This window comes from Pelecanus crispus, chromosome 14 (assembly GCF_030463565.1).
Source record: "Pelecanus crispus isolate bPelCri1 chromosome 14, bPelCri1.pri, whole genome shotgun sequence".
NCBI lineage: Eukaryota > Metazoa > Chordata > Aves > Pelecaniformes > Pelecanidae > Pelecanus > Pelecanus crispus.
Window position 1 is genome coordinate 5,735,167 of NC_134656.1, and position 26,118 is coordinate 5,761,284.

A 26,118-nucleotide genomic window follows, 5' to 3' on the forward strand; every position below is an offset into this window, starting at 1 on the left:
TCTAGAGATGGTCACCAGACCTGCATGATGCCCTATGTGTCTGTTATTGTTCTGGTTTTGTCTTTAGCAAAGAGGACTATGAATGACCAAAGACTAACATTTATAATTTGTAGCAAAATTTGGTTTATGTAGAAACAAGCCATGTTTTGCATTTGGATAGAGATTTAAATGAATTAAAGCTAAAAATTAAAAAGCATGATGCTGCAACATCTGGTCACTTGTTGAAGACCTCACTTTTAAAGTGGTTAAGTTTGCACAATTTGTACTTTTTTCTTTTTTTTTTTCTTTTTTTTTCTTTTTTTTTTTTTTTACTAAACAGTATTTTTCCTTCTTTTATAAACCAGAAAAACTAAACTACAGATAAATTTTCCCTACCTTGAGCTAATGCTGCAGATAGGGTTGACAAAGCTGTACAGCGCAATCAAACATACTTACATCTTAGCTCATTGTACAGGTACAGCCATAATCAAGGCACAAAGATCTTCTACAAGTTATTTTTTTTTCAATAAAGTTGTACAAAATAATACATTTTACAGTCTGTACAAGAATAATAATCCAGCAGTAAAATAAAAAATGAGGGGAGGGAAGAAGAAAAAGAAGGGAAAGACTGTGAGGACTACAGTCCAGATAATGATTTTTATAGCAGACGGGATCATCAGTGGACAAACTGAAAACAGTGTGTGGTTAACTCTTTCTGCAATCACAGGCCATACGCAGTTCAATTCATAAATGTCCATGGTTGTCTTTAGACCACCAAGACTGGTTTTAAAAATACCCTTCTGAAAGGTAGCTGTTGGTTTTTGCACTGTCTAGGTCTGTTGTAGAATTGTCAGTATTTCCGTTCAAAGCCACATTACAGTCAGAGAACCAAACTCAAGTGTCTGTCTTCAAACTTGGTCTGTGACTTGGCACCTTCTTTAGTCTGATGCAGTGAATGATACAAAGTGGAGATCATGGGTTATACGATTATGCCCACAACAGTGCTAAATTACCTAAAGTTTTCTCTCCCCAATTTTTGTTTTATCTTTTAAATTTTTTATCCCCAATTCTTTCAGGTGCTCCACATTCAGGGCTTTTAATTAATTAGTTTTTATTTCTTTTTTTTTTTTTTTTCTCTTTTTTGTTAATAACAGTGTTAGGGAATCCTCATGGAAATGGCCTTTTAAGTGTTAGGGGCCATCTCAAACTGTCCGAGGGGTACAGAAGCAAGCTTAGAAGTGCTGCTATTGTCCAGCAAGGAGAAAAAGTTGAGGGGTGCAAATCAATGGGAGATTCAAACAGTTCTCTTCCACCCTATGTGGGCAAGGGTGTTTTTTTTTCTTTTTTTAATAAGGAATAAGGAGTCCAAAACACAGAAAAAAGTGCTCTCCATCACAACAACTCGTATTGGCGAAGGTGCATGCGCTGAATAATGTCCCGACAGTCATTGAAAACCCTCCGGATGTTCTCTGTATCCACTGCACACGTGAAGTGAGGATAGCAATAGTGCCTTCCATCTCCACTTGCTGTGCTGATTCTCTGTTAAAGTAAGAGAGATACTGGGTTAAAATAAAACTGACTGGGGGAAAACCCCCATGTTCTCAAAACTCAGATGAATGAAGGTTAAGAAACATTTGTGTGACCCGTGTTTTCAAAGGGTGTAACCAAGTGGCAAAATGCCCACAATTTTTTACTCTCTCATCTAAACCACGGAATTTAAAATGATTAGAATTATATGGTGAGAAGGTCATTGCATACCGGGGAATTTCAGAGTTGAACGAGAACTCAAGAAAATGCTATTATTTATACACAGCTTTGGTGAATTTAGCCACACAACTCCTAGTCAATTTGTCCATGAAGAGAGTGGGATTTTGCCTCCTTGTACACAAGACTTTTATCCCTGCTTTACGCTTACGGGAAGCCTCTCTCAAAATTTTATTTTGCTCCATTTTAAAATGAGTCCCAATTTGGTTGCTGTGCTCACCACTACAAGTAATTGTCATAATGTTTAAAAAAACCTATGTCTATTAGCTGACCAGTAATGGGAAAGATAATATGAAAAGAACATTAATATTTTACAGATGATGCACCTTTTGATTAGTTTTTTTATCTTTAGAAATGATGCATGGAATAAAAACCTGGCCCCATTAATAACAGCAGGACTTCACTCATCATTCTATTTGAGGTTTCTTAACTCTCACCAATTCTTTTGCTATTTAATTATGTACTGTGTCAACAAACAAATATCCAAAGAGCAGCCACCAAACGGCAGTAAAGCTGTTTTATGCAGTGTGGATGTTAAATATAAACAACACAAGAAGTGACAGCATTTTGTGATAGTAGAAGGTGCGTAAGAGCTTATATTTGAAAAGAATCACATAAGAAATACTGAAAGAAAGGAAATACTTACAAGAAACTCGTCTCTAATAAAATACTTGGCCCTTGTAACTCTGGGATCCTCACCAGGCTCTGGTGTTGCTGATTAATAATAAAATAAGTATCTCATTAAAACAGATGGGTTTTGGTGATAGCACCTAGCAATCATGACCTGTTCTGTTTTCTGCTCACATATGATAGAAACATACTTTGCAAAACGTACTATGAGATAAGACAAACCATAACATATTATTTAAAACAGCAAAATTTCAGGAGAACAAAAGAATATTGCAGTGGCCATAGTACCGGGCATTTGGCAGGTTATGACCACAGATATGACTAGGGGGAGTCCAGAGGACAAGCTGTACTGTGGCCTACCCCAGCAAAGTAACAGGATTTTGGCATGATGAAATTCTTAATACGTTAAATGTATAAAAGACAAGATTCTCTCATTATTAATACCTAAAATTTAATGTTACAGTTTGGCTGAAAGACAACAAAGATTACATCTACTTAAGAGTTTTCAAGTCTTGGCTGAAATTACCAAAAACATTACAAACGTGATTAACAAGGAAATGATAAATTGCTAATAAAACTTAAAAATCTTACCATCATCTGGTGTAGTGTAGCGAGCAAATTCTGGAAAGTAGTCTTCAATTTTAGATTTCCCTGCCAAAACTTTCTCTGCTAGCAAATCTTGTTTATTCAGGAAAAGAATTACTGAAATGGTCCGTAGCCACCTGTAGAAAATTGAAACCAAACACTCTGAGAAAGCACAGCTAGGATCACAGCAAAAAGAGACTGAATCCAGTTCTGGAGACAATAGTCATATGACACACTACAATAATTTTGAAAGGCTCCTTTTATACCTGAATCCAATGGTGTAATTCTGGGTGTACACACCCTGAGATCGGTTTGTGTGCTTCTAGTGTGGGCAATGAAAAGTTGCCACTTTCTACTGCTAATCCAAATACATCAAATAGGTGAACATATGCACTTTTTAGTACGCTACTCTATCACTGCCTTAATTACTTCACCCTCAATATGGCAGCTACCAATTTGTAACTCTCCAGAGTTTTCTTCAATTAGACAAGTGTATTAGACATTGATGTAACAGGTAGGCAGTTGTGATCAAAGACCAGCCTGGACTGTGCTGTGAGAAGCAAATAACACAGGCTAGGGTTAACCCCGGTGGGCAGCAAAGCACTGCGCAGCCGCTCTCTCACTTTCCCCCTCAGTGGGACAGAGGAAGAAGAAAGGAAGGATAAAGGCAAGAAAACTTGGGCGTCAAGATAAAAAAATATAAATAATAATTGGTTAATAAGCGAAGGATAAGTGGAAGAGAGACGAAAACAAAACAAGTGATGCAAAAGCAATCACTCGCCACCTCCCATGGGTAGATCAATACCCAGCAAGATGGCCAACGCTCCTAAACCCCCCCGCCCCCCTTTTCCCTTTTATTGCTGAGCATAACGTTATATGGCACAGAATACCTCTTTGGTTAGTTTGGGTCATCTGCCCGCTTGTGTCCCCTCCCAGCCTATTGTGCACCCCCTATCTATTCACTGGGAGGGGGCAGAGTGAGAAACAGAGGCGGCCTTGATGCTCTGCAAACACTGTTCAGCAACAGCTACAACGTTAGCGTGTTATCAGTATTGTTTTGGTCAAAATCTAGAAGACGGCACCATATGAGCTGCTATGAAGAAAATTAACTGTATCCTAGCCAGACCCAGTACCCAAGTCTTGACTATACTATATAACATAGGGTTACTAATTTATGTGATATGAGCAATGAAACTTCAATGCACAGACCTGTTGTTCCAGATACTCTTGAAGAGGTTTAGTGCTTCTTGAAGCCGATTGGTCTGATTGTCCTCTCGTATAACCATGTTGTAGCTACTGCTCGCCACCACAAATATGATAGCAGTCACATCTAAATCAAGAAATACACATTAGTTAATACTAAACTTCAGAAGAAATATCCAGGAATCCCAAAGTTCAATAAAAAGCTGCCAGACTTTCCGCTTCACGAAGAGAACAGGCTAGAACGCTATTGCTGACAGCTTTCTAAGTTCCAGAAGTAAAAAAAAGAAAGAGAAGAAACTGTTAAAGATAGGAAAGGCAGGCCACAGAACAGAAGTTGACAGAATGACAGAAAACGTAGAAAAAGGAACAGAAGCGAGAGAGAGAAACTGAAGAAAGCTATGAGGAGAATTTAAAGAAGATTTAAAAGGTGTAAAGAAATTTAGAAAGCAGCTCTAAGCTATTAATGACAGGGAGGCCCTTGGTGGAAGATATCAGGACAAATGGGACTTTTGACCTGTGTGAACAGTCGTAATAAAAATAGTAGGTTGCTGTGAATTCATGGTTAATTGCTCTAGGCCTCCTATAGTGTACTATACTGCTTAGAGGCCCCCGTCTCTCTCCTGGGAGATATTCCCAGGACCACAGAGTCCAGATCTCTTGTGTTTCCGTGTGGCTGTGCTGCTCCAGACCCCTTACGCTGACTTCCAGGCTCATCTACCTCAGACATCAACAGCAGAAGAGATGAGTCAGATCACGAGGTAACAGGAAGAGGAAGGAGCAGAGGTAAAACCCAAACAAAGCTGTTATTAATAGCACGGAAGAAAATATCGCACAGTAGTTCCACACATATGTAAAGTGTTCAGGTGATACTCTATGACAGTAACCATAGCAAAATACAATGAATTCTAAAGTTGCATTCTACTTTATCTATTCTGTAGGATCTCATTATAACTTTTCTGCAAAGAGATAGATTTTTGCATAGCTTCAAAAATATTTTGCCCAAACAACAAAGAAAAAGACAGAAGTATTTTCACCAACTCTAGCTTTAAGAAAAATTGTGTGAAGAAAAGTTTTCACATCTGAACAGAGATACAGAGTAAAATAAATGGCTGTAGTGAAGGTACATGCAACACTTCAGGATACACACAAAACTACCCAGCTTAAATTGTATGGGAGTTAAGAATAGTATCACCTGAACTAAACGGAGGGGGACATCAGGGTTAAGACTCCAGATCTTACAAAATGCCTGCAGACGTTTCAGGTCTTACCCCTGTCTAGACTGGTGCATTCTGCATATGTCAGCATTCTAAGGAATCTAGCTTATGTGCAGGTTACTTAAATGAGGGTATTTGTTTGTATGTTTTCAGTAAGGGCCTTCCCCTCAGGGCTGTTTTCCAAGAAGTTACATTAATATGCATGGCTCCATAGAAAAGTGCAGATTTATAAATTCCATCATAAACTTTTTTGACAGGGGAATTTTGGGGCTACCCTATACAATGCTGTAGTACATTACATACCGTATGCGACACCATGTCCAACAAGACAGATGTTCCCTACAATCTCATATTGCATTAATGGGTCAGTGCTGATTCGGAAAGAAGCATCCGTGACATAGCAATGTGGCTGCAATTATGTGCAAAAATACGATATTCTGATTTTATGCATATAGTAATTATCCTGTAATTGTGTATTTTGTATAGGCACAAACATACGTAAACCTTCACTTGGAAGACAGAATATAGCTTGGAATTTAACACTCACACAGCTGGCAAATAATGCACAAACTCACAACCAAAGAAGAAAACGAAACCCCCAAACCCCTAATTAAATGAAGACAGGGAAGCTGAAGAAAATGGACAAGCTATGTTAAACTTGAATCACTTTCCACCTATGTTCTCCCTAAAGATGTTCTATGCAGTTACAGAAGTTTGCATGTGAAGAAAAATTCTATCCCGTGTGACTGTTCAGATAATTCCTTATCAAACTACATGGAAAGAAGATGGCTTTCACAAAGTGATAAAATTAAGATTGGGCATTCAAATTTTGCAGAGAACTATTTTATAAAACAAAACATAAATTCTAATCATACCATTAAAACACTGGATCCATTTTCGGCGTTCATCTCGTTGCCCTCCAACATCAAACATACTAAGACAAAAACATAAATCGAGTCAGAATACATTTTGTGTTTGGGTTTTTTTTCCCCCCCAAATGTGAACAGAAAATGTAAGAAATTCTGGGACTTCCATGTCATAGAAGCTAAAAGGAACCGAGGATTATGAGAACCTGAGCAGGTAACAGTCCACCAACACATGCACACAGACCTTTCATCACAAAATGTAATTATGTTTACTTTCATCAACACCTACACTTGACGGTAAGAAATTCTGGTGTACTTACGTTGCAGATTCATTTTCACCCTTACAAGCTAAAACACTAAAAAAGGTCCTACAGCAAGTCATTTGCTGAAACAAGTATCACAGCTCTAAAGTCAACAAGACCAGACTAAAACTCAGCAGTTTTTGTGCAGCTCAAGCAACCTTTCTAACCTGGGACAGTGAAGAGAACATGGATTCTGTGTTACCTAGATACGTACAAAGTTTTTGGTCAAATACTTCACTATATAAACTAGCAATGAATCAAATACTCAGAAAAGGCATTAATAAAAATAGATTTAAAACATTTTGTTCTTTGCAATTTAAAATAAAACCAGAAAATTGCACACCAATTTGCATTTCTTTTTAAAGCCAGACTCCTAAATTAAAAAAATCGTAAAATATTTGCCTTCTATTAAACATCAACTTAAGAAATACAGTAGTCTCAAGGTCTATATGGTAGACTGTCCTCCAATTTACCCTGGTATCTGTCTGCATTGTATTTAAAAAAAAAAAAAAAAAAATAAGGATACTTACTGAAAATTTACTTTATCCACTTGAAACTTGGTTTCAAAAATTCCTGATGTCAAAACTCTGCATCTGAGAAGATCCTAGAGCATAAAGGAAAAGTCATTGATTCAACACAGATACTTCATAATTCTTCATATATCCAGCAACAGAAATAAAAACCTTTTACCTAGCGCTGACAGTGTATGCTGTACTGCAAAAACAGGGAACAGAGCATTATGAAGCTGCATTTAAGGTTTCGATCTTGAACACGTGTGCACACATATGGGTGCGCTCAACTTTTGAAGTACATACATTTTTGCAAGCAGGTTGTAAGTGGCAAGCTTGGAATAGGAGGAAACATTTACAGGCCACTTAAAGCAAACACAAGTGTTCAGAACAGCGCAGACCCATCCCCAGAGATTAGATGAGGCATTCACAGATTTCAGTGGGATTGTGGCACACAACAGGATCTTTAAACTACCACCAAATAATTCCCAACCCCAGAAGATGGATCTCTCCCCCAACTGTTCAGTGCTTGGCTATTAAAAGAAGTGTCTAGGTCTCAGAATCTTCCATTTTTTTCCTTCAAAGAACTGGAAGCTCAACCACTTAAATCTTATAAGAATTGGGCTTTTCAGAGATAAAATTTGAAATTTCCTGTAGAGACAAAAATGGTAATCAGAAGTTGTAAGCTACAAACAACTGAAATTGTTATAAGCACTACAAAATCCTATTAAAAACAAACTGCATTGGCTTTTATTTACTGCATATTGCAAAGCAGTGACAGCCATATACAGTGCGTAGTGGGTAACTGATCTAAAAGAACCTAATTTGCACAGGCTGCAGACTGAGTACGCGGTCCAAATATAACTAACTACAAAATAGCACTTTGAATTCAATTGAAGGTTTTATATTTTAGGACTTAAAGTTTTGGTGTTCTTCACAATGGGTCTAAATAGCAGATAAATTGTAACATCTGCAGCAGACGAGATCATGTAAGCGGAACAGACTGTAAAAAAAAATTATATGCACAATAAAAGCTCTGTTCTTACTACACAGGTACCAAACTGGTTAGTCAAAATCAAAACCACACAAAATCCAAAGGTTAGACAACACTGTTAAATCATTAAACAAAATGGCTACATTTTAACATCAGTTTTCTGATAGTAAATTATTGTTGTCTGGCCAGTTCAATACTCATATTGAAATATGTATATATTTAAACATTGTTCTAACTTGTGTTTGAAACAGTTTGAAAATTCGAATGCCCCAATAAACAGAAGCAAATTTGGAAAACTGGCCTCTTTGGAGCTCTGAATCTCTAGAAATCAATACAAGTATGATGCTTAAAAAAAAAAAAAAAAAAAAGGCACTCACCCACCTGGCGGGGGGGGGGGGGGCGGGGGGGGAAGGAAGTGATTTGATTATTATACTCAGGAATTCTTTTAGGAGAAACATGTAACATCCCAGAGGATGATCCAAACGGGCCTGTGGTACAGTATACTTGTGGGGAGCTTCAACGCAGTCAACGGGCCCTAACAAGCACCGTAAGTACTTGCGCTTACTGTTACTTACAGAAGTATGTAATTATTTTACTTAAGTAACCACTTAAATATTCACCTTACTTAAGTAATTACTATAAGTAAATTCTAAGTACTATACTTAGTACTATATGCTAAGTATAAGTAAATACAAGTTAAACTCCTGACACCCTTACCCTCCAATATAAAACTGATACTTGTTTTAAAGTTTCATATCTGAACATTAGTTTCTCCACATTTCAAATATAATAACCTATATTTTTAATATTTTGTTTCTTGAAAATACAATTATTTCAGTGATAACAAAGCCTCATCTATAAAAAAACCTCAGATTTTTAAAAGGATGAATAATTAATTTATTCTTGAACAACTGTAAAGGATACAAACTGCTCTCTCCTCATCAATACTGTCTGCAAAAGTTTGGGGACTTTTTTTTTTTTTTTTGTGGTTATTTATCCTATAAAATACGCTAGGTGCTTAAGTGCATTATTTATGGGTACAAGATTCTGGATTGGGGATTTGGTCCTAAAAAGATCCTCAGATTACCTGTACCAAAATGAAAACTGTAATTCCTATTCTGATAAAAAAAAAAATAGTATCTTCTAAGAAGGTTATTTTTACAAAATCTGGTTTACAGTGGGAGCCGGTGGGGCTGAGAAGATACCAGCTAACCTTGCATCAAATAAAGTGCATGACAGTTATTCAGCAAGGAGGGCAAAACTTTATAAATTACTCATTCAAATGGATATTTGAGTTTTAGTGTCACAGAAGCATGATGCAAGTCTTGAATTTTCATTTCACAGTACATTTACATGTATAAACATAATTTCAATCCAAATGACAGTAATTTTTACTGGAATACTAAATACGTACAATACATGATAATACTTGTATTAGCGCCACAAATGGCAATTAGAAAATTAATGAGACAGTTATCCTCAAAGACAGAAGGGGCAGATAAATTGTGTGATTTCGTAACGAAACTTTCCTTACCTGGTCAGACGGCGTATACTCATTTTGTTTGACTATGTCAATCTTGTCTAGAAAACTGGGGAGAGGAAAGAAAAAGATTAAGTTTTCATTCTCAAATGAGACAAACTATCTAAGACGTTAGGAACTGCCAGGTTCCCAGGTAAGGTGCGTTACCTTTTAATGCACTGAGATGCACAAAATGCTGAATGCACTTCCACGGCTCGGCTGCGTGCGCTGGTGCCTAAGGCAGGCACTTCCCAGCGCCACCCAGCAGAGGGCCAAATCCCGAGTTTTATTAATCGGGCCTGGGGATCCGACCCCCTCCCACTCCGCTCCCTCCGCTAACAAACATAGAGTAGTTGAAGTTAGGTAATTTATTCATATAAATTGTACAATATAATCTGCTACTTCTAACAGGAAAGCAAGGTCTCAAATAAATTGCCTACATGTCATTTTCCTGAAAGTAAGATGAATATTTTTAAAAAAATTTATCACCACTGTAATTCTTCTACTAAATGAAATCCCTAAACCGATTTCATTACAAGTTCAGTTAAGTGAGAGGGAATACTGATTTTCCTGCCAATTGTTGGTACCAGGTTTTTAGTTGGCTTTCTGGAGAAGTACCAGTCGTAGGCCAAATGGGTATCAAAAGATGTGTTCTATTCAAGTTCATTAGGCATTACCTAGAGAGGATATCCTGGAGTCTTTAAAATGTTTTTACCAATTAACTGCGACCTCCTAATTACCCTTCACTTCAACTCAAGAATCTCAAGGAACCAATTTGTGAGTTCTGTTTTCCTGCGGCGGTCCTACGAGGCTCGAAGACGCAGCAAGGCAGCTGCAGCCCCGGTCACCCGGCGCACGCCGCGGCTGCAGCAGGGCTGCGCCGCGCTCGGACACCCGCCGCTGCCGCGCTGCCAGGGATCGAGCAGCGCTTCTACAGCTAACTTGACCTGCAGCATTAATGATTAAGCGCAGTCTTAAAACCAATAGACTTTAAGTTTCCTTCTAAATTCCTTTGCATGAATTCGTTTCCTTATGAAGCCGAAATCGCAGAGAAAAGGCAAGTTTTCCCTCCTGATCCCTACACGTAGGTAGGTACGCTAAAAGTGCATTAACTACAGTTGCAGGCAACAATTTAAAAGGGGGGAGAAGGTAGCCATGTGCCAGACGCACAAGCCAGAAAGCGAAGCCCCGTTAAAATCAGCAAGGCTCTCAGCCCTCACTTGCAGCCCCTGCTTCCCACCTGACTTTCTAAAACACCTGATGAAGAGCAGGGGAAGGAGGAAAAATAATTGCAGGCTTTAACAGCAGCTTCAGTGTAATGCCCTTCTCACCAGCAACTAGATGGCCATCTTGTTTCAGAGACAAATGGAAAGTAATTTTTGTTTAGTCTGAATTACAGAATTTTAAACACATTAAAATGTATCTCAGTAAACATGCTACTAAAAACATGAGACAAAGCGTAAACATGAATTTGCATCATGAAAGGTGATGTGGAGACAGATACAAGGATAACACTGATGACAAATTGTGTTCTGCAGTTTGCAAGCTGGATTTTTTTCCTTATGTCTTCCAGGCTGTTAAGTAATTCTATTTTTCTTTTTTTAATCCAAAGGGAAAGAAGTAAAGCTCTTCGTTCAGTACACAGAGGATGTTAAATACGTACAACAGTCATGAATTCCAACTAGTACGAGTGTTTCCACATTGTATTCTCCCCTAAGACCACAGTTTCAGAATCATGTGGCAATTTCACAAGTTGGAGGATGCTTGAAAAATGTTCAGAACATAACGTGTTCATAACGATATAAAGGTGATTACTACAACGACCCAGCCTTTCTATACGGAATTTATCTAAGCGGAACATTTTATGCAAGGTTCCACAGGAGGTGGATTTTTGGTTTTGGGGTTTTTCTTTTTGTTTGTTTGTTTTCTTTTTAAACACTCCGCTAATCAGCTTAATGGATTTTGGAATCTGACAATTAGAAAATAACAACAAGATATTGCTAAAACCTGGAACTGAAAGTACAAACCTCTTACTGTTGTTTATGCAGACTATTTTTAGGCCTATGATTTCCTTGAAAAACATCAGCCACATAGGAGCAGCAGTACTGTACTTGAGATGAATTCCAATAGCGATGTTCATGCCAGGTAAAACAAGTTCGAATGGAATAAACATTTCTTCTTCCCCTCAAAACAAGTTCCAGCATTCAGTAACATCTGATACTCGTAACAATACTCGTTCAAGAAGGAAGTCTTTCGCTGTGTGACAGTCACCAGGAAACCTACCCTGCTTCCAGTGGCATTTTAGGGAAAACGGAGCAAAGCAATACGTTAAATGAAGATTCCCTCCTGTGCATGTGCCTTTTCATTTAAGTCTGCTCTAGCAACTTTAGAAAGGGCTAAAGACATTTAAAAAGTTTGATTTTTTGCTCAAACATAAAGAAAGGGGATTATTCTTTCTGTTGGTCAACTGAAAAAATAAATGTGTCTGTAAGGAGGAGAGTAGCAGAAATTCGATCTAGTCTGATACAGCTAAAATAAGGAGCAACAGTGGGAGCATGAGAGTTCAGAAAAGATCAATATGCTATGTTCAGGGACTTCTAAGTCAATGTTACTCAAGACTAAATAATGTATCCAGTAAATTAAACTAATAATCAAGTCAGATGAGAACAAAGCCTAATTCAAAATAAAAACAAATTCACCATCATTAATTTCTATTTTTAATTCTTGTTACGCTCTACCCAAAACACAAGTGAGGCCACTTCAGTACTACTTTGTGTGCTGAATTCACTGCTGTTATAGATTGTTATAAGGCTGCTGGAGATATGCCCATCTACTATGTCAGCAATGAATTTCACAGGGAAAAAGAAAAGTGACCTTGGTGAAATAATTCAAATAAAACTGTCAAACCACGAAATCAAATTTTATACTGCGAGCAAGTCTTGCACCAAGTTACAGAGTCAGTTTTTTTCTTCTGTAAAATTTTCCCAGAGATTATATGGGAAAGCTATTTTCCAGAAAGCAAATCATTCATTCAGCATTGCTGCCAATTCTCACTTAGGGCCAGATTCTGGACACGACTAAATAACAGGATCAGTTATTGCTCTGCAAAATATTGTCACTTAGTTTAAGGCACTTCTGGCTGTGTTATAAAACATTGATACTGCTATGACACATGTTGGGGGGAAAAATAAAAAAAAATTAAAAAAAAAAATAATAAAAAAAAGACTTTAGGTCATTTGTAGTCAGCAACACTGGAGAAGCAGCATCTCCAGGACAGCAGCAGATGTGTCACTGAGATACTAAAATGAAAGGTACTAATAAAAATTTAAACCAATCAGAAATAAAAAAATGCACTTTAGTTTTGGGTCCCTTTCTCAGCTTGGGGAAGGAAAAACACACAGGAAATGTTTTAAACAGATCTTTGTGAAGAATTAAGTGTCTTTAATTTTAAGGGGTGCACTTAGGAGGCAGACTTCATAGAGACACAGAAGCTTTCCTTAGCTCCTGCAGGTCAAAGTTATTGTCACACATGTATCCCCAATTCCTTCCAAATTTTTAATAAGCCTATTATGCCAAGACCATGTCCCAACTTTCAGATGAAGATATATGCCAGCTACTGATTTATTCTGGAGTTCTTTCATAGAGAGTGAGTTGTTTTATCCCTATGTGGGGGGAACTTCCTGAATCAACAATGCTGCCGCCAGACTAAGAACTGCAGCCTGTACTCATTTTTCCCCACTGCAAAGGTATAGAACATATTCAATCTTTCACCTCAAGAAACAACACAACTTCACCATTTTGGGAAGAACGGGGAGGGGAAAAATCAGACTGCCTTTCCTTGAGCATTTCCTGACAGTCTTTTCAATAAACAGTAACTTGAAATTTTACTCTCTGTGATCTGACAAAATGGTTGGCAGACAAGATTTTTTTTTTTTTTTTTTTTTTTTTGTGAAGAAGAGCTTTTATTTTCAGTCTAGAACAACACTGGAAAGGTGTCTTCAAACTGACAACACACCTGTATTTGAAGAGCTTTATTTCCATCAGATTTTTTTTTTTTCTGGTCGAGCCATAACCTGAATTTGTATACAAAATGTCTTTTTTAAAAGACAGACTAAGATCTCATCTTTAGTGTCAGTAAGACACTGCAAATCAAGAATTCAAAATTTCAGTCCCAACTAAATACATTTGTCTGTAACTTCTAACCCTCAACAGAAGTACTGGAACTCTGTATTTGTGAAGTTTCTTGCCTCAGAACGCCCCGAGGCATTTTACAGACAGTAAATCATACTCACAACTCCTGCCTGCCTTCATTCATGCTACGCTTCCTGCCTCCGCCATCGCATCCTGAAATGCACACCTTCCATTAGCCCTATTTTAAAGGTAGGCGCACAGGGAGTAAGTTAATTGCCCAGAGACCCTTAAGTGAGTGGAAATGGAATTTTCATTTCCTCTGAGTCATGTGTTTTTATCAAGATATTACTAAGAATTAACCAGAATATTAGCAAGAGTTATCAAGACTTTACTAAGAATTAAAGTTGTATGTACCCTGATCACCTCTAAAACAGTCTTTACAATTCAGGTTTCTATGTCCAAAAAGAAATTAGTATTTGCTTACTGATCTTCCAAAAGACCAAACTGTGCAAATGCCCAGCAGATTTTTTATTTATTTATCCTAGTCCCTATCAGGACTACAAAGCTAACTCAAACATCCCTAAAGTAGTTTTAAGCTGAAATTAACTCAACATTAATAGTGTTTATAAATAACAGTTTATTTTTCATTTCTCAGAACAGATCATGCTTTACTGCTACTTTACTCCCTTTTTAGTCCTTGCCATAATCCTTTATGTTATTCAGCAACAACCTTCTAGAAGCTGAACAGTTAACTGTTTGATAAATTCTTTCTTTAGCTATTTTGTCTATGCTGAAGCCAGAGTCACAGGATTAGTACAGAGATAGCATGTTCTCTTTAAAAGGGTGTTCGAGCAGAGAAATACACGGTGCATGTACAGTAACTTTAACGCAGTTGAAAAAGACGTTAATACAGAGGAGTTTTGCAAACCCTGCAAAGCCAGGTCTGTTGCAGTGCCAAAGCCATGGCTTCCCACGCCGGCCCGCACGCTGGCAGTAACGCCAGGGCACGGGGGTTATTTTCAGCTGCGAGCACGCACGTGCACCCCGACCCTGCCGCCAGTCCGCCCGTTTCTGCTGTTCTGGGGAGCAAGCAGGAGGTTGGGGGGGAATCCTATTCCTTACACTGGTGATAAAGATTTCTTTTACATTTCAGCTAGTTTATTTTGCAAGAGAAGCAGAAAAGCAGGCAAAGTTACAGGAACGATGCAAACAAATACTAGCAGATTGAATGTTTGCTTGTTTTACGGTATCCTGCAAACACGGACAGTGTATGAGACCAAACTTGTCATATTTTTCCTCAAAACAAAGTTAAAAATTAAAATTGGGGCATTAGACAACTTTTGTTTGTTTGTTTTTAAAGATATACTGATATTTTCTACGATTTGCAAAGGTGGACTTTTTACTGTTAAGGTGGTCATAGCAGACATGCCACAAACATGTTACTGAGTGATTTAAAAATAGTCAGAAAGGCATAGCTCTTTTTCCCCCCCAAGCAAAACTACATAAGGGGAGTGAAAAAAAATTTCCATCACAACCTTTGCAATTACTTTAACTATCTCACAAAGAAAATTAAGGAAAAAAAGGCTTTAGAGACAGTACTGTAACAAGTATTAGTATAATTATGAGCGCACTCTATTGCATGTAAAAACATCTCACGTATGATGTTCCTGTAACGAAATTCTGCATGTTGGTTCTCAGACATAAGGACCCCATTCAAAACCAGATTTATATTGGAGATGAACTTCAAAATGTAGTATAAGACTTGAACAGAAGTAAAGCAAAAGACAATTCTTTAGCAAACTTTCCCAAGAAGCTGCAACTATTTATTTCCAATTTCAAGTCAACCAGTTATTATGATTTCCTTATTGAAGTAGCAAGTTGCACAAAAAGATTTAACAACAGTCTAAAGCCCAGAATTTAATTATAGACAGTATTAATGCGTACATCCCAGAAAAGTGATTTTGAGAGCGGCCCCAGCTGTAATTACAGAAGAACCTCGCAGCATTCCAGCCACTTGGAGGCGGAGGGGCACCATGGGTCTAATTTTGAAGCAAATAATGAGAAAGCTGAAAAGTATGACTCCATATATTTGGAATCATCTTGTGGTAATCAAGGTTACAGTTCCTTATATGGTGTGGAGAACATGAAGCACACACAAAAAATAGAATATTAAAACTACGGGGTATAAAGAACTGCAACTATGGCAAAAACCCCTGAACATACCCCAGCAGCCAGCCAGCAAAGCCCCCTTATTTTTGTGTTGCCATGAAATACAAACCTGGCCCTAAAAACAAGGCTGGTTACGCACCCTGCTTCCTAAACTGCATAATTAAAAAAGCATAATCTGCCGGGAGGCCATGAGGCACGAATAAATTTTAGACAAATCCAGCAGAAGGCAAACCCATCCCTTCAAAAACTGCTAGCGATTGAGAAGAGAAATGGGGAAAAGGTAGGAGAAAAAGAAGTGGTGGGGGGGGAGAATCTATTTAAAGAGGTTGTAGTTGTCTTTTTTTTTTTTTTTCCCCTCTGCCTGTCTAAAGTTAGTCTGGCTTAGAGGATGCACTAACTTTCCCAATCAGTTTTACATTACAGCACAAGTCCAGAAATAGCTCCCAGCCGCCTTGGCCTCTAGCACGGTTGCCATGACAATGGAACCACAGTGCTATAAATAGCTCATCAGCACCAAATCTTGTGAGACACATCTGGAATGGGGCCAGCCCAGCCCCGGCCTGACAAATAAAAATAGGCACAGGCAGTTTCAAAGGCTGGAAAGGTACAATGCGGCTCGGCTTGCGCGGAGCGGCGGGCAGAGGAACGCTTTTGATCGCTCGCTAGCATGAGATTTATTTGATAGGAGATTGGGAAAAGTATAAAAGTTACTTTAGTGCATACTAAACAGTCAGTCTTTCTCTAAGGTCTATTTTTCTTTCTTTTCCCCTAGTCTGCAGCAAAACCGTACCGCTTTTTGAAACAATGCCGTCCCCAGGAGACCATTAAAGTAAGGGAAAACAGAAGGAAAGAAGAGAGATCTTCAAAACTTCCCCCTCTAACTATTTCTGTACGTTTTCGCTCCAGCGTATTAAGCGCTCCTGACCCATCCTGGCTGGGATCCGGCACGGGCTGGAGCGCTTCGCTCCGGCTGGAATCCCCGGCTGCTCAGCGCCTCCGCCAGCCCGCTACGAGACGAAGCTCCCCAGGCCCCTCTGCCAGGCTGCAGCGATGGCTGCTCTCCTCCTCCTCCTCCTCCTCCTCACCCTCGCCAGGGACGAAACTACGGCCGCGGACCACGCCGAGGCTGCAAACCAGCCGCCTCCGCGCCTCCGGCCAGACCCGAGCCGTGCCTTCGGAGGGGGAAGGCAGAATCTGTAGCCGCTGCATAACCCTGCCCACTTTCCAGCGGCTCTGCTCGACAAAACTGCCTTTTGAGCAAGCATTTTCTTTCACTTAGTGGGTGAGAAAATGTCATATTTTTAGCGCAGGCTCTTGATCAACCCATTCAATTACATCCAAATTATCTGTGTGGGAACAGAATGTTATGTCAAAAATGTTATTCAGTATATTTGTCAATATTACCCAACAGAAGACGTTTGTATAATCAGGAGATTCAATATTTTCTACAGCATATGAAAGCAACAGTTCAGGAATCAGACTGAAGTTGTAAGACTTTACTATTTCACAGACGCTGGAAATAGGAGTCAGCGTGATATAACGCAGCGAACGCCACTCCCAAAATACAAAAGCTTCGTTGCTCTATCAAAAACCAATAGAGACTACAGATGGCAATCAAAAAACTGCAACTATAATAAGCATTTAAGCCACAGTAAAATCTCTTCCGTATGCCATAAAGGCACTGTGCACGCGCTCCACACAAACTGCACCATCAGCCCACAGGATTCCTTTAGGTCCCTACATGGATATTTTCATTTCTAAAAATTGTAGAGTAACTTCCATCCAGGCTTCAAGCCGTATGTAAACTTCCCTCCCCTTCCCCCTTCCGTTCACCACATCCAGTTCGCTCATTTGCCATTCCAACAACGTACGTTTCAGAAAACAGCCGTTTTCACAGAAGTGTTTTGGAAAATGTACTTTATAACATACAATGCAGTGCAATTCAGGATTTATTGGGTTTTACAAAGATACTCCAAGTTGGTTTAGGAGCCTATAATCAACTGCAAGTTTTGATTTAAATTATATAAAAAAGAACTATAGATACATATTTTTCCCCCCCTTAAAAAACAATTCATAAATTATTACGAGATAGCCCTTTCTGGCTCATATAATGAACAAACCTTCTGGTTTTCTCTGGGAGAATCATGAGAGGGAGAGGGCTGTCAAGCAGAAAACTCTACAAGGTAACGCAAACCTGGCCAACACGCCAGTGCTTCGCTGGAAGGGCCGCCACGGCACGGCGCGGTGCCTGCCAGATCCCCTCTGCCATTAACTCTTCACCTTGACCTGATGCTCCTTACGGATCCCCCCTCCTCCAGCACTGGCTTTGCGTCCCCCAAACGCTTCCCACTGACGGGGGGCACGTTCTACCCCAAACATTGCAGCCACCGGCCTGTGTCCGTGCTCCACTACCAGCTCCCAAATGAAACCCGTCCCGCACAGCTTTCCCCCACCGACAGCCGACACAAACCCCAAGCGCTTGAGGCCGCTCCAGCTGCTTTCATTCCTACTTTGCGAACTTGTACGAAGGTATTTTCACACTCTCACAACTACCAAAACAGACCGATTGAAAACAACTCACTACTGCGTGCCTCCGAGGCTCACTCCGCAATACAAGCCTGTATATGTCAAATAACTTCAGAACAGCCCTTCACCCCGCCCCAGAAAATTACTTCACCATGCCAGGAAGAAACGTAAGCTGATCCAAGGCCAAGGTTGGGTACAGAAATGAAAGGTAACGGTATGGATGAGATCACTACGTCGCGATCTGATTCCAGGGCAAGCCCAGGGCGGGAACGTGGTGTGAGTGCGTGGGGAGGAACACGGCGCAATCCCTATTAACTTTTTCTTTCTTTTTTTTTTTTTTTTTCCTTTTAAGTAGGCTCCAAAAGCATGGGAAAAGGTGAAGCAATTAAATGTTCATGTAACAAAACTTCTCACTTCGCTTTGCTTTCCGCCCCTCTTTCCAACTTTTCTTCCTGAATTTTGGGTGGGCCAAACACACCAGAGACTCAGATCTAACTGATGACCCTGCCTCTTGCAAAACACTACCAAATCTATTGCTTTAGATATGGGATGTTATCTCTGCTCTACACTTGAGAACAATTTTGTTTGCCTGCCTTCATTTTTACTTATCCCTACTAACGAATCAGTGTTTAAAATAAAACAAGCCGCGAATTAATCAGAAATCAAAATATCAGCCATCTCCAAACAGCTCATGCGTTACTGGAAGTGGAATGAGAAGCAAGCGCTACGTTGGGCCTGGAGCGTTCCCAGGGAAATCAAACCCCGGAGACGAGGGTGGGAATCGGGCCTGGGGAATGGTGATGCCTGCGCTCCTGAGCTGTTCTCTGCCTCACCTGCTGCAACTTCTGTCTTTCCTGACGCTTGAAAGGGTTTTAGCCTCCTGCGACCCTCAAAGACTGTCATCTTGAAGACTCAAACTCCTAGGGACTCCATCAAGTGTGGTGTCTTTTTGAGTTATTTCAGCAAGAGCTCTGCACGCCGAAGACTACAATTTTTAATTTTACACAAGGAATGAAAAACTGAAGGCTAGTACTTAATTGTAAGAAAATAACAAATTGTTTCCATGGTCTTTACTATGTATAAAGCCATCCAGCCGCACTAGTGAGAACTAAAGTACGGCTGATCGTGAACTGCCCTCCCACCCTGCCCCCCTTAGATATCCATACTCTTAATCTGGTGTTTGTCGTGCCTGCTTTCTGGAAGGCAGAAAAAGGTCTGTATCTACGAACAGGGTCAGGATTTTTCTGTTGTAAGCTGGTTTTAATTGTAAGCTAAAGTCACAGACCTTGCATACAGCAGAAGAAACCAACCAGCATCACTCCTGTGCTCTTTGGGGGCTGAACTTGGAGGGAAACTTCAAAAAAAATTTAACAATTTTTCAAAATGTATTTAAATCAATCAGGTGCAGTAAGAATCTTCTTAGGTTGAAGAATATTTGCTGCTAACGTAGACTAACGAGACTGTTTAAGCAAAGTCATTCAAGCAAAAATCAATATGAATAATTTTTAATGGAATTAAAGAGTGCCTCTCAGAATATAAATTGGTTTGAACCCCCCCAACATCTTTGAGTTCAAATCAGCAAATGAATGCTTGCTTCAATTTCAGATGTCATTTTTAATATGGCAACCTATGCATTTTTTCAATATATGTCCCCTACTGTAGGCTTCTCTGAGCAATTAAAACAGGCGAACCTAATGGGATAGCCTTTCATTGTGCTTCAACAAAGTATTTATATGAATCTTGTCCTCATGGTCCTTAGCTCCCTCCAGTGCCATCAAATCAGTAGAATTACTTTCAGTTGATAAAGACTATCATGTACATATAATTTTAGAATTGCATTATTCTGACAGAATTAGTGGCATCACTAATAAATAAGAAGTCTGGTAATAATTTAAAATGTTACTAAAAGCATATTCCCTCAACTACTGGGACCAAAAAACACAGCCAGAAAGTAAAAAAAACCCAAAAAACCAACCAAAACCCCAAACCAAAAAAACCAACCAAAGAGCTAGATCTGAAGTAGTAATAAAACTATACTGACAGCCACAAAATCCTTTATAAGCATTACTTATTGGTATTTGCACCATGCCTTTCCGATGATAAAAGAATTAATAAACTAATACTTCATACTGGTTTCCACAATTTGAAGAAACAGAGCTATCTGCAAAAACTGACAAATCAAAGGTTGAGACAGTTCCCACATTTTCAGCCTGCGTGCGGCTCCTATAACCTAAACCACAAACAGAATACAGAACCAGGCGCTTCCCCAACTGCTACCTGAAAAACGGGCAACATAATTTTTAACAGAAATTTTAGAGACGGAGGTAGGTGGAGCTGACATGATCTCACGTGACAGAAAAGGAATTTTGATCCCAGGACCGAGTTTCCGCAGGAACTAGGGAAGCGGCGAGAGCTCGGGGAAGGAATCGGGCCCCAGATGAGCCCCAGACAATGGGAGGCCAAACCGCTGCTGGGTTCTGAGCAGGGTGGGAGGACTTCACTGCCTTATTTAAATACACGTGTACAAAGGTCTTCAGAGAACTAGCTCACATGTATTTAACACGGAAGGATATAAATCCAGTGCTGGAATTTTGCCTACCTAGGTGCCATTCCAACAGACATCTCCGTTCAGTATTTTAGGGAATTGGGTTCTTTTGCAAAAAGGCAGTAATTTTGACTGTTATCCTGCTCGCAGGACGCTCAAATGTATCCTTTCTTTCACACCAGCGCCACACGTGATGCTTGCTGCGGGCACTCAGGACCGGAACGGCAGTCAGCGTCTTTGTAGGACCACCTGTCAATACCTCTTGGGAGCTGACAGCTTAAACAACTCACGGTAGCTCACACTTCGGTTTTTGCTTTTCTCAGAGGCACGCTTCTCCCCACTTCCCCCCGCCCCTTCCACAACCTGGCATCTAGTATCAAAAGCATCTGCAAAGAGCACATCTCTCGTTCTGAAATGAGTTATAGTATCTTCTTTTTTCTTTAAAACATTTGCTTGATCATGAAATTTAATACCAGATATACTTTAAAAAAATCCATTTTAAAACAAGCAAGTGATACGGAGCCCTAGTAGCAATTTTATACTGTTAATTTTGAGCAGTACAGTGACACTAATCTTTGGCTACTGTGAAAAGCATCGCCTGCAAATAATCTGTTTCTGTGTTCTTTTGCCATACAATAAAACAAAGAAGTCAAATTTAAGTGCTTGTGTCTCCCTGGTACGCATTACATGCAGGCTGATAAAAGGAGCAAGAAATCAAGCTTGAAGCCAAATTCAAAGGCAAACAATAAAGGTGAACACACTACTTCTGCGGGAAAGCCATTCACAGGGACTGACCATGTTTCTGAAAAAGTGCAGCCCTCTTTTATTCTCATAGAAATTTAACACATCAAACAAAAAGAACTGTCAGTCACCCAGTTTCATGATTTTGCTCTTTGCTTAGACTTCCGCTACTCTTAAAAGGAAAATCTACTACAGACCCTCCACCTTCACTTACTCACACGTTGGTTGTGATAACATCAATACATAGGCATCGACTATGGAATATCTCCCCAAACTGCATTTGAATATTTAGTGCTTTTAAGCTTACAATTAAAATGGATACCTCACAGAATACTGCGGCTTTACAAAGGTTCGCAAACAGCACTAATTTCGCAAGTGACACGATACACCATTTTAGAATCTTTTAAATAAAATATTTTGGCTCTTCCCCCTCTCTTCCCCACTGACCTGCTAACTTAATTTATCCTGAAGCAGAATTTTAATCGTTATAAAAATATGAGCTCCTTTAAATCCCATCTCTCAAAACAGAAGACTGGCTATAAAAGACCTTAAAAATAGCATTAAAAGCTCTAATTGTTCAAATGTCTGTAAAACAGACAGTAGGATATACTTTATATTTGCAAAACATATTTTAACATTTGCAAAAATGTATTTTTTAACGTGGACTTTTCTAAGCTGTGTGCTTTTAAGATTAAAGTAACAGAGTATTTAGAATGAAGTGTGCACAGGAAAAGTAAAATCCCTGACAAGGCACAAACTTAGCCTGTTTCCTCTCTCAGCCAAGAGTCACGTCTGCTGCTTTCAGCAGAGCTTTTCCATCGCAGTTCCCTGACTCACCGACGAGCGGTCAGGTGCTGCGAAACACAGAACCGAGATAGGACCGGAGTAAGCGTGCGGAGATGCGTGTGCGTTGATGGATGTGCATGTGTGAGAAAGAGTTGTTGGGTGAGTGCACAGGACAAAGGAGGTGACGGGAAATTTTGGAAGAATTTTTAAAATCTCGTATTCTTTAACTAGCTTAAGACCATGTTACATTGAAGAAATGACAGTGCAGCTGCTTCAGGTGGAATTAGTTCTTTTAAACTAGCTTTATTACTCAATTTATTACAGTTATATGAAAGTGTTGTAATTACCTAAACAATTACTAAATATATTATTCATAGAACATAATTATTTCAGCATTGGAACTTTAAAGCCCCTCAACAGGAGAACGGATAGCTCTATCTTGAAATGGAACCTTATACTCAGGAGAGCACTAAGATTCAGGAGGTACTAAAGGTGACACACACACTCTCAGCACCCTCGCTGGCCTCCTGGCTGGCCAGGCTTTACACAGAGGCCAAGGACTGGAGCCTGGGCAGAGCCTTCTCCCACAGCCCCACTTCTTCTCTTCTGACACGGGTCTCTGTGCTCCCAGGCAATGCCAGAACCGTGACCACAAACCAGCCTTCTGCCGAGGCCGAAGAGAACACCTCTGCGCTGAGGTATACTCATAAAATGGTTTGGGTTGGAAGAGACCTTAAATGTCATCTAGTTCCAACCGCCCTGCCATGGGCAGGGACACCTTCCACTAGACCAGGTTGCTCAGAGCCCCGTCCAACCTGGCCTCGAACACTTCCAGGGATGGGGCATGCACAGCTTCTCTGGGCAACCTGTGCCAGTGCCTCACCGCCCTCACAGTGAAGAAAACTGTACAAAACTCTGCTGAATTTAAATTCCTGCCACGTTCGCTGGAAACCTTAACTTCAGCCCCTGCTTCCTCAGGGAACGGGGGGAAAGGAGAAAGAAAGATTCTAGCCATTATGGTTGTGAAGCAAGTACAAAAACGGTGCGGTGAGCTCTACCTATGCAGGTAGCGTGAAACAAACATGCTGAGAGGTGTAAAGGATTTCATCTCAGTGGGCATTAATTCTGAAACTCCAGTAATGCTGGTTTATGCTTTTTTATTTTATTGCACTGAGAAGAAACTATCACAAATCTATGAATAACAACTCCTTTTTGCACCACAAGTGGGTGGACTCCCGCACACACACACTCAATCACAACCAGGCAGCAGGGAAATCAGAGGGAAAGAAAACCCAAACTGAAGAGCCCAAGGTGTGCATTCAAGTTCCAGAAAATTTCCAAATTCCACTGGATGACTAAAAGCCGTAAGATTCCAGTAGAGGACACACACATCTTGACCATCTCTTTGTCTGCAGAGGGCAGTGTCTCATGTTTGCATTTTAAATGGCTGAAACCCTAAACGTAAATTAATTATTAACAGATTAAAAATTTCTTCTTCCACATGAAAGGAACATTTAAACAGTCTCAGGAGAACTGAACTAAAAGAGACACTAAAAATCATGTGTAGAATTGGGAAAGATGAGAAGGGGTCTAAGAAGGTATTTCTCTTCCCCAAACATAGTGCATATTCCCACATCAACGTACGTTAAGGGGTTATGAACCCAGCTGGGGCTTTGGCCGCCCTTACAAAGCTGTGCTCAATATCCAGGTCTATTATTTCGCACAAAGATGTAAACCCAGCAACCCTCTTATATAATGTCTTACTGCAAAGAAGCACTAAAGGATGTACCAGCACCCTTCAGGGTTGCAGTCTTGGTTCAAATATGTGCCTAAATCTTAGAGGGCATCTGACATTCACAGCCCACAGAGCTGGCTAATAAACGTGCAACTCAAAGCTGTGCTAGGAAGCAGAGGCATGCAGCAGCTCCAGTGCAACGATCGTGACCCAGCTGTAGCCTGGACTGGCTCACCTATTGCTCTGAAACCTGTAACTAGAAACTATGCGATTCAAGAGCGCTGAAGACAATTCCAGGATTTCCATTTGTTCTGCGTTACTATAATTAGTGCTTCCGGATCATGGTTTACACTAAGAACAGCAGCAAAGACTGCAAGGTGGAATAGGCTCGGATCAGATGGGTCAGGTAGGGAGAAAGTCTGGAGAGAAAGCTCAATGGTTCTGGTGAAAAGGAGGTGTGTTCTTACATTACTTACACCGTATCAGGTGCTTATACACACACAGTCTATAAACATTATAACCGTATGTGAAACACAGCTTTTATCACACTACAGTATTTTCACTCCACTTCCTCTACTCAGCAGCAAATTATTAGGCTCACCACAAAAAAGGGTGCCTAAGCACAGCAACTAATATATTACATAGAATAATATGCGACTACTAAATATAGCCATTCTCCGTTTCCTTCTACATTTTCCAGCCTAAGACATTTTTGCAGCATCTTGAACACACTCGCTGCCCTGTACTGATTGTGATGCTCAAAACTAGTGACAGGTGCAGAGCTCTCAATATGGTACTTTTCCCTCACCCCATCCCACCCACGTTTAGATCCTATAGCTTCAGCTTGTAAAACTACAGTTATGTTCTTTGTATAAATGCACATGCACAGGAAGTCCAAGGAACAGGCTGCCAACAAGCAGATGAGAAAATCAAAAAAGATCTGAGACACTAATAAACCATGCCAGAATTAATACGCTGCGTCTAAATACAGGTTTTAAGGGAACATCATTTGGAGTAAGTACTTCTGCAGAAAAGCGTATCTTTCATTTTAATTAAAAAAGAAAAAGTCCCTCCTTTCACTGAACCCACTTCCATTTGAGACCTATGTTTTTTTAACACATCTTAAGATTTTCTGTTTCTTTGCTTAAAGACAATAGAATGGGGAAGAGAGAGAAGGAAAAAGGAAAAAAAAAAAAAAAAGCCCAACATAATTTACATTTGGGTCACTGACTTTCTTGATTGTGGCTCCAAACACCAAGCCTTTAAAAGGAAAAAACCAGCCACCCAAGCCCCACACTGCTCTGCAGCAGAACTTCCTCCTGTTACCTACAGTAATTTTTGTCAGTGTAAGCTGCAGATATTTAGTGGAGTTACAGTCAAAAGGTATCCCAAGGAAAAAAAAAAAAACCTCTTCAGCTAACATCACAACTGAAAAATGCAACTTTTCTAATGTATTACTGATTTCTAAGTAAGTATGCAGGGAAACTGCCACGTATTTACATAGACATATGTGTGTCTAACTCTGTAAAAATCTGTTTCAGTCTTCTGCATGTCCAGTGTTAATCCACTATGATGCTTTGTGGTATGGATGTTGGGAATAAATGCGAACCAGTTCAGAATTTAAAAGATACACTATTTAAATGTGGATATTACAACCTGATTTGCCCTGTAATCCAGATACGTATAAAAGCGTCATACACTTGTACAGATTCTGGTAATTACGGAGTTTTCTTTCAAAAAACCACCATGTTTCATACAATATAAACATTGTAATTATCACTCTATCTCACAATCTACACTGAGATTTCAATTATGCACAACAAAGGGACAGCTCATGAGAACTGAGGCGAGAGGATAAACTGCACCCCTCATAATAACTGTAACAGACCTGTGTTCATTAGTGTGTGTTTGTTTTTAAAA

General features: G+C 39.7%; 1 protein-coding gene across 5 annotated transcripts in view; it reads right to left on the reverse strand.

The window, feature by feature from the left end:
- Nucleotides 1–331: 331 nt before the first annotated feature.
- The window catches only part of GNAS (GNAS complex locus), a 161,915-nt gene continuing 136,128 nt past the window's right edge, over nt 332–26,118 (reverse strand). For all 5 annotated transcript variants that reach the window (XM_075721426.1, XM_075721427.1, XM_075721428.1 and 2 more), the window contains 7 exons: nt 9,581–9,635; nt 7,074–7,147; nt 6,251–6,309; nt 4,168–4,288; nt 2,965–3,095; nt 2,390–2,457; nt 332–1,518 (listed from right to left, as the gene is read on the reverse strand). In XM_075721426.1, the coding sequence (XP_075577541.1) occupies nt 1,372–1,518; nt 2,390–2,457; nt 2,965–3,095; nt 4,168–4,288; nt 6,251–6,309; nt 7,074–7,147; nt 9,581–9,635 (655 nt within the window). In that variant the 3' untranslated portion in view covers nt 332–1,371. The remainder of the gene's footprint in view (nt 1,519–2,389; nt 2,458–2,964; nt 3,096–4,167; nt 4,289–6,250; nt 6,310–7,073; nt 7,148–9,580; nt 9,636–26,118) is intronic.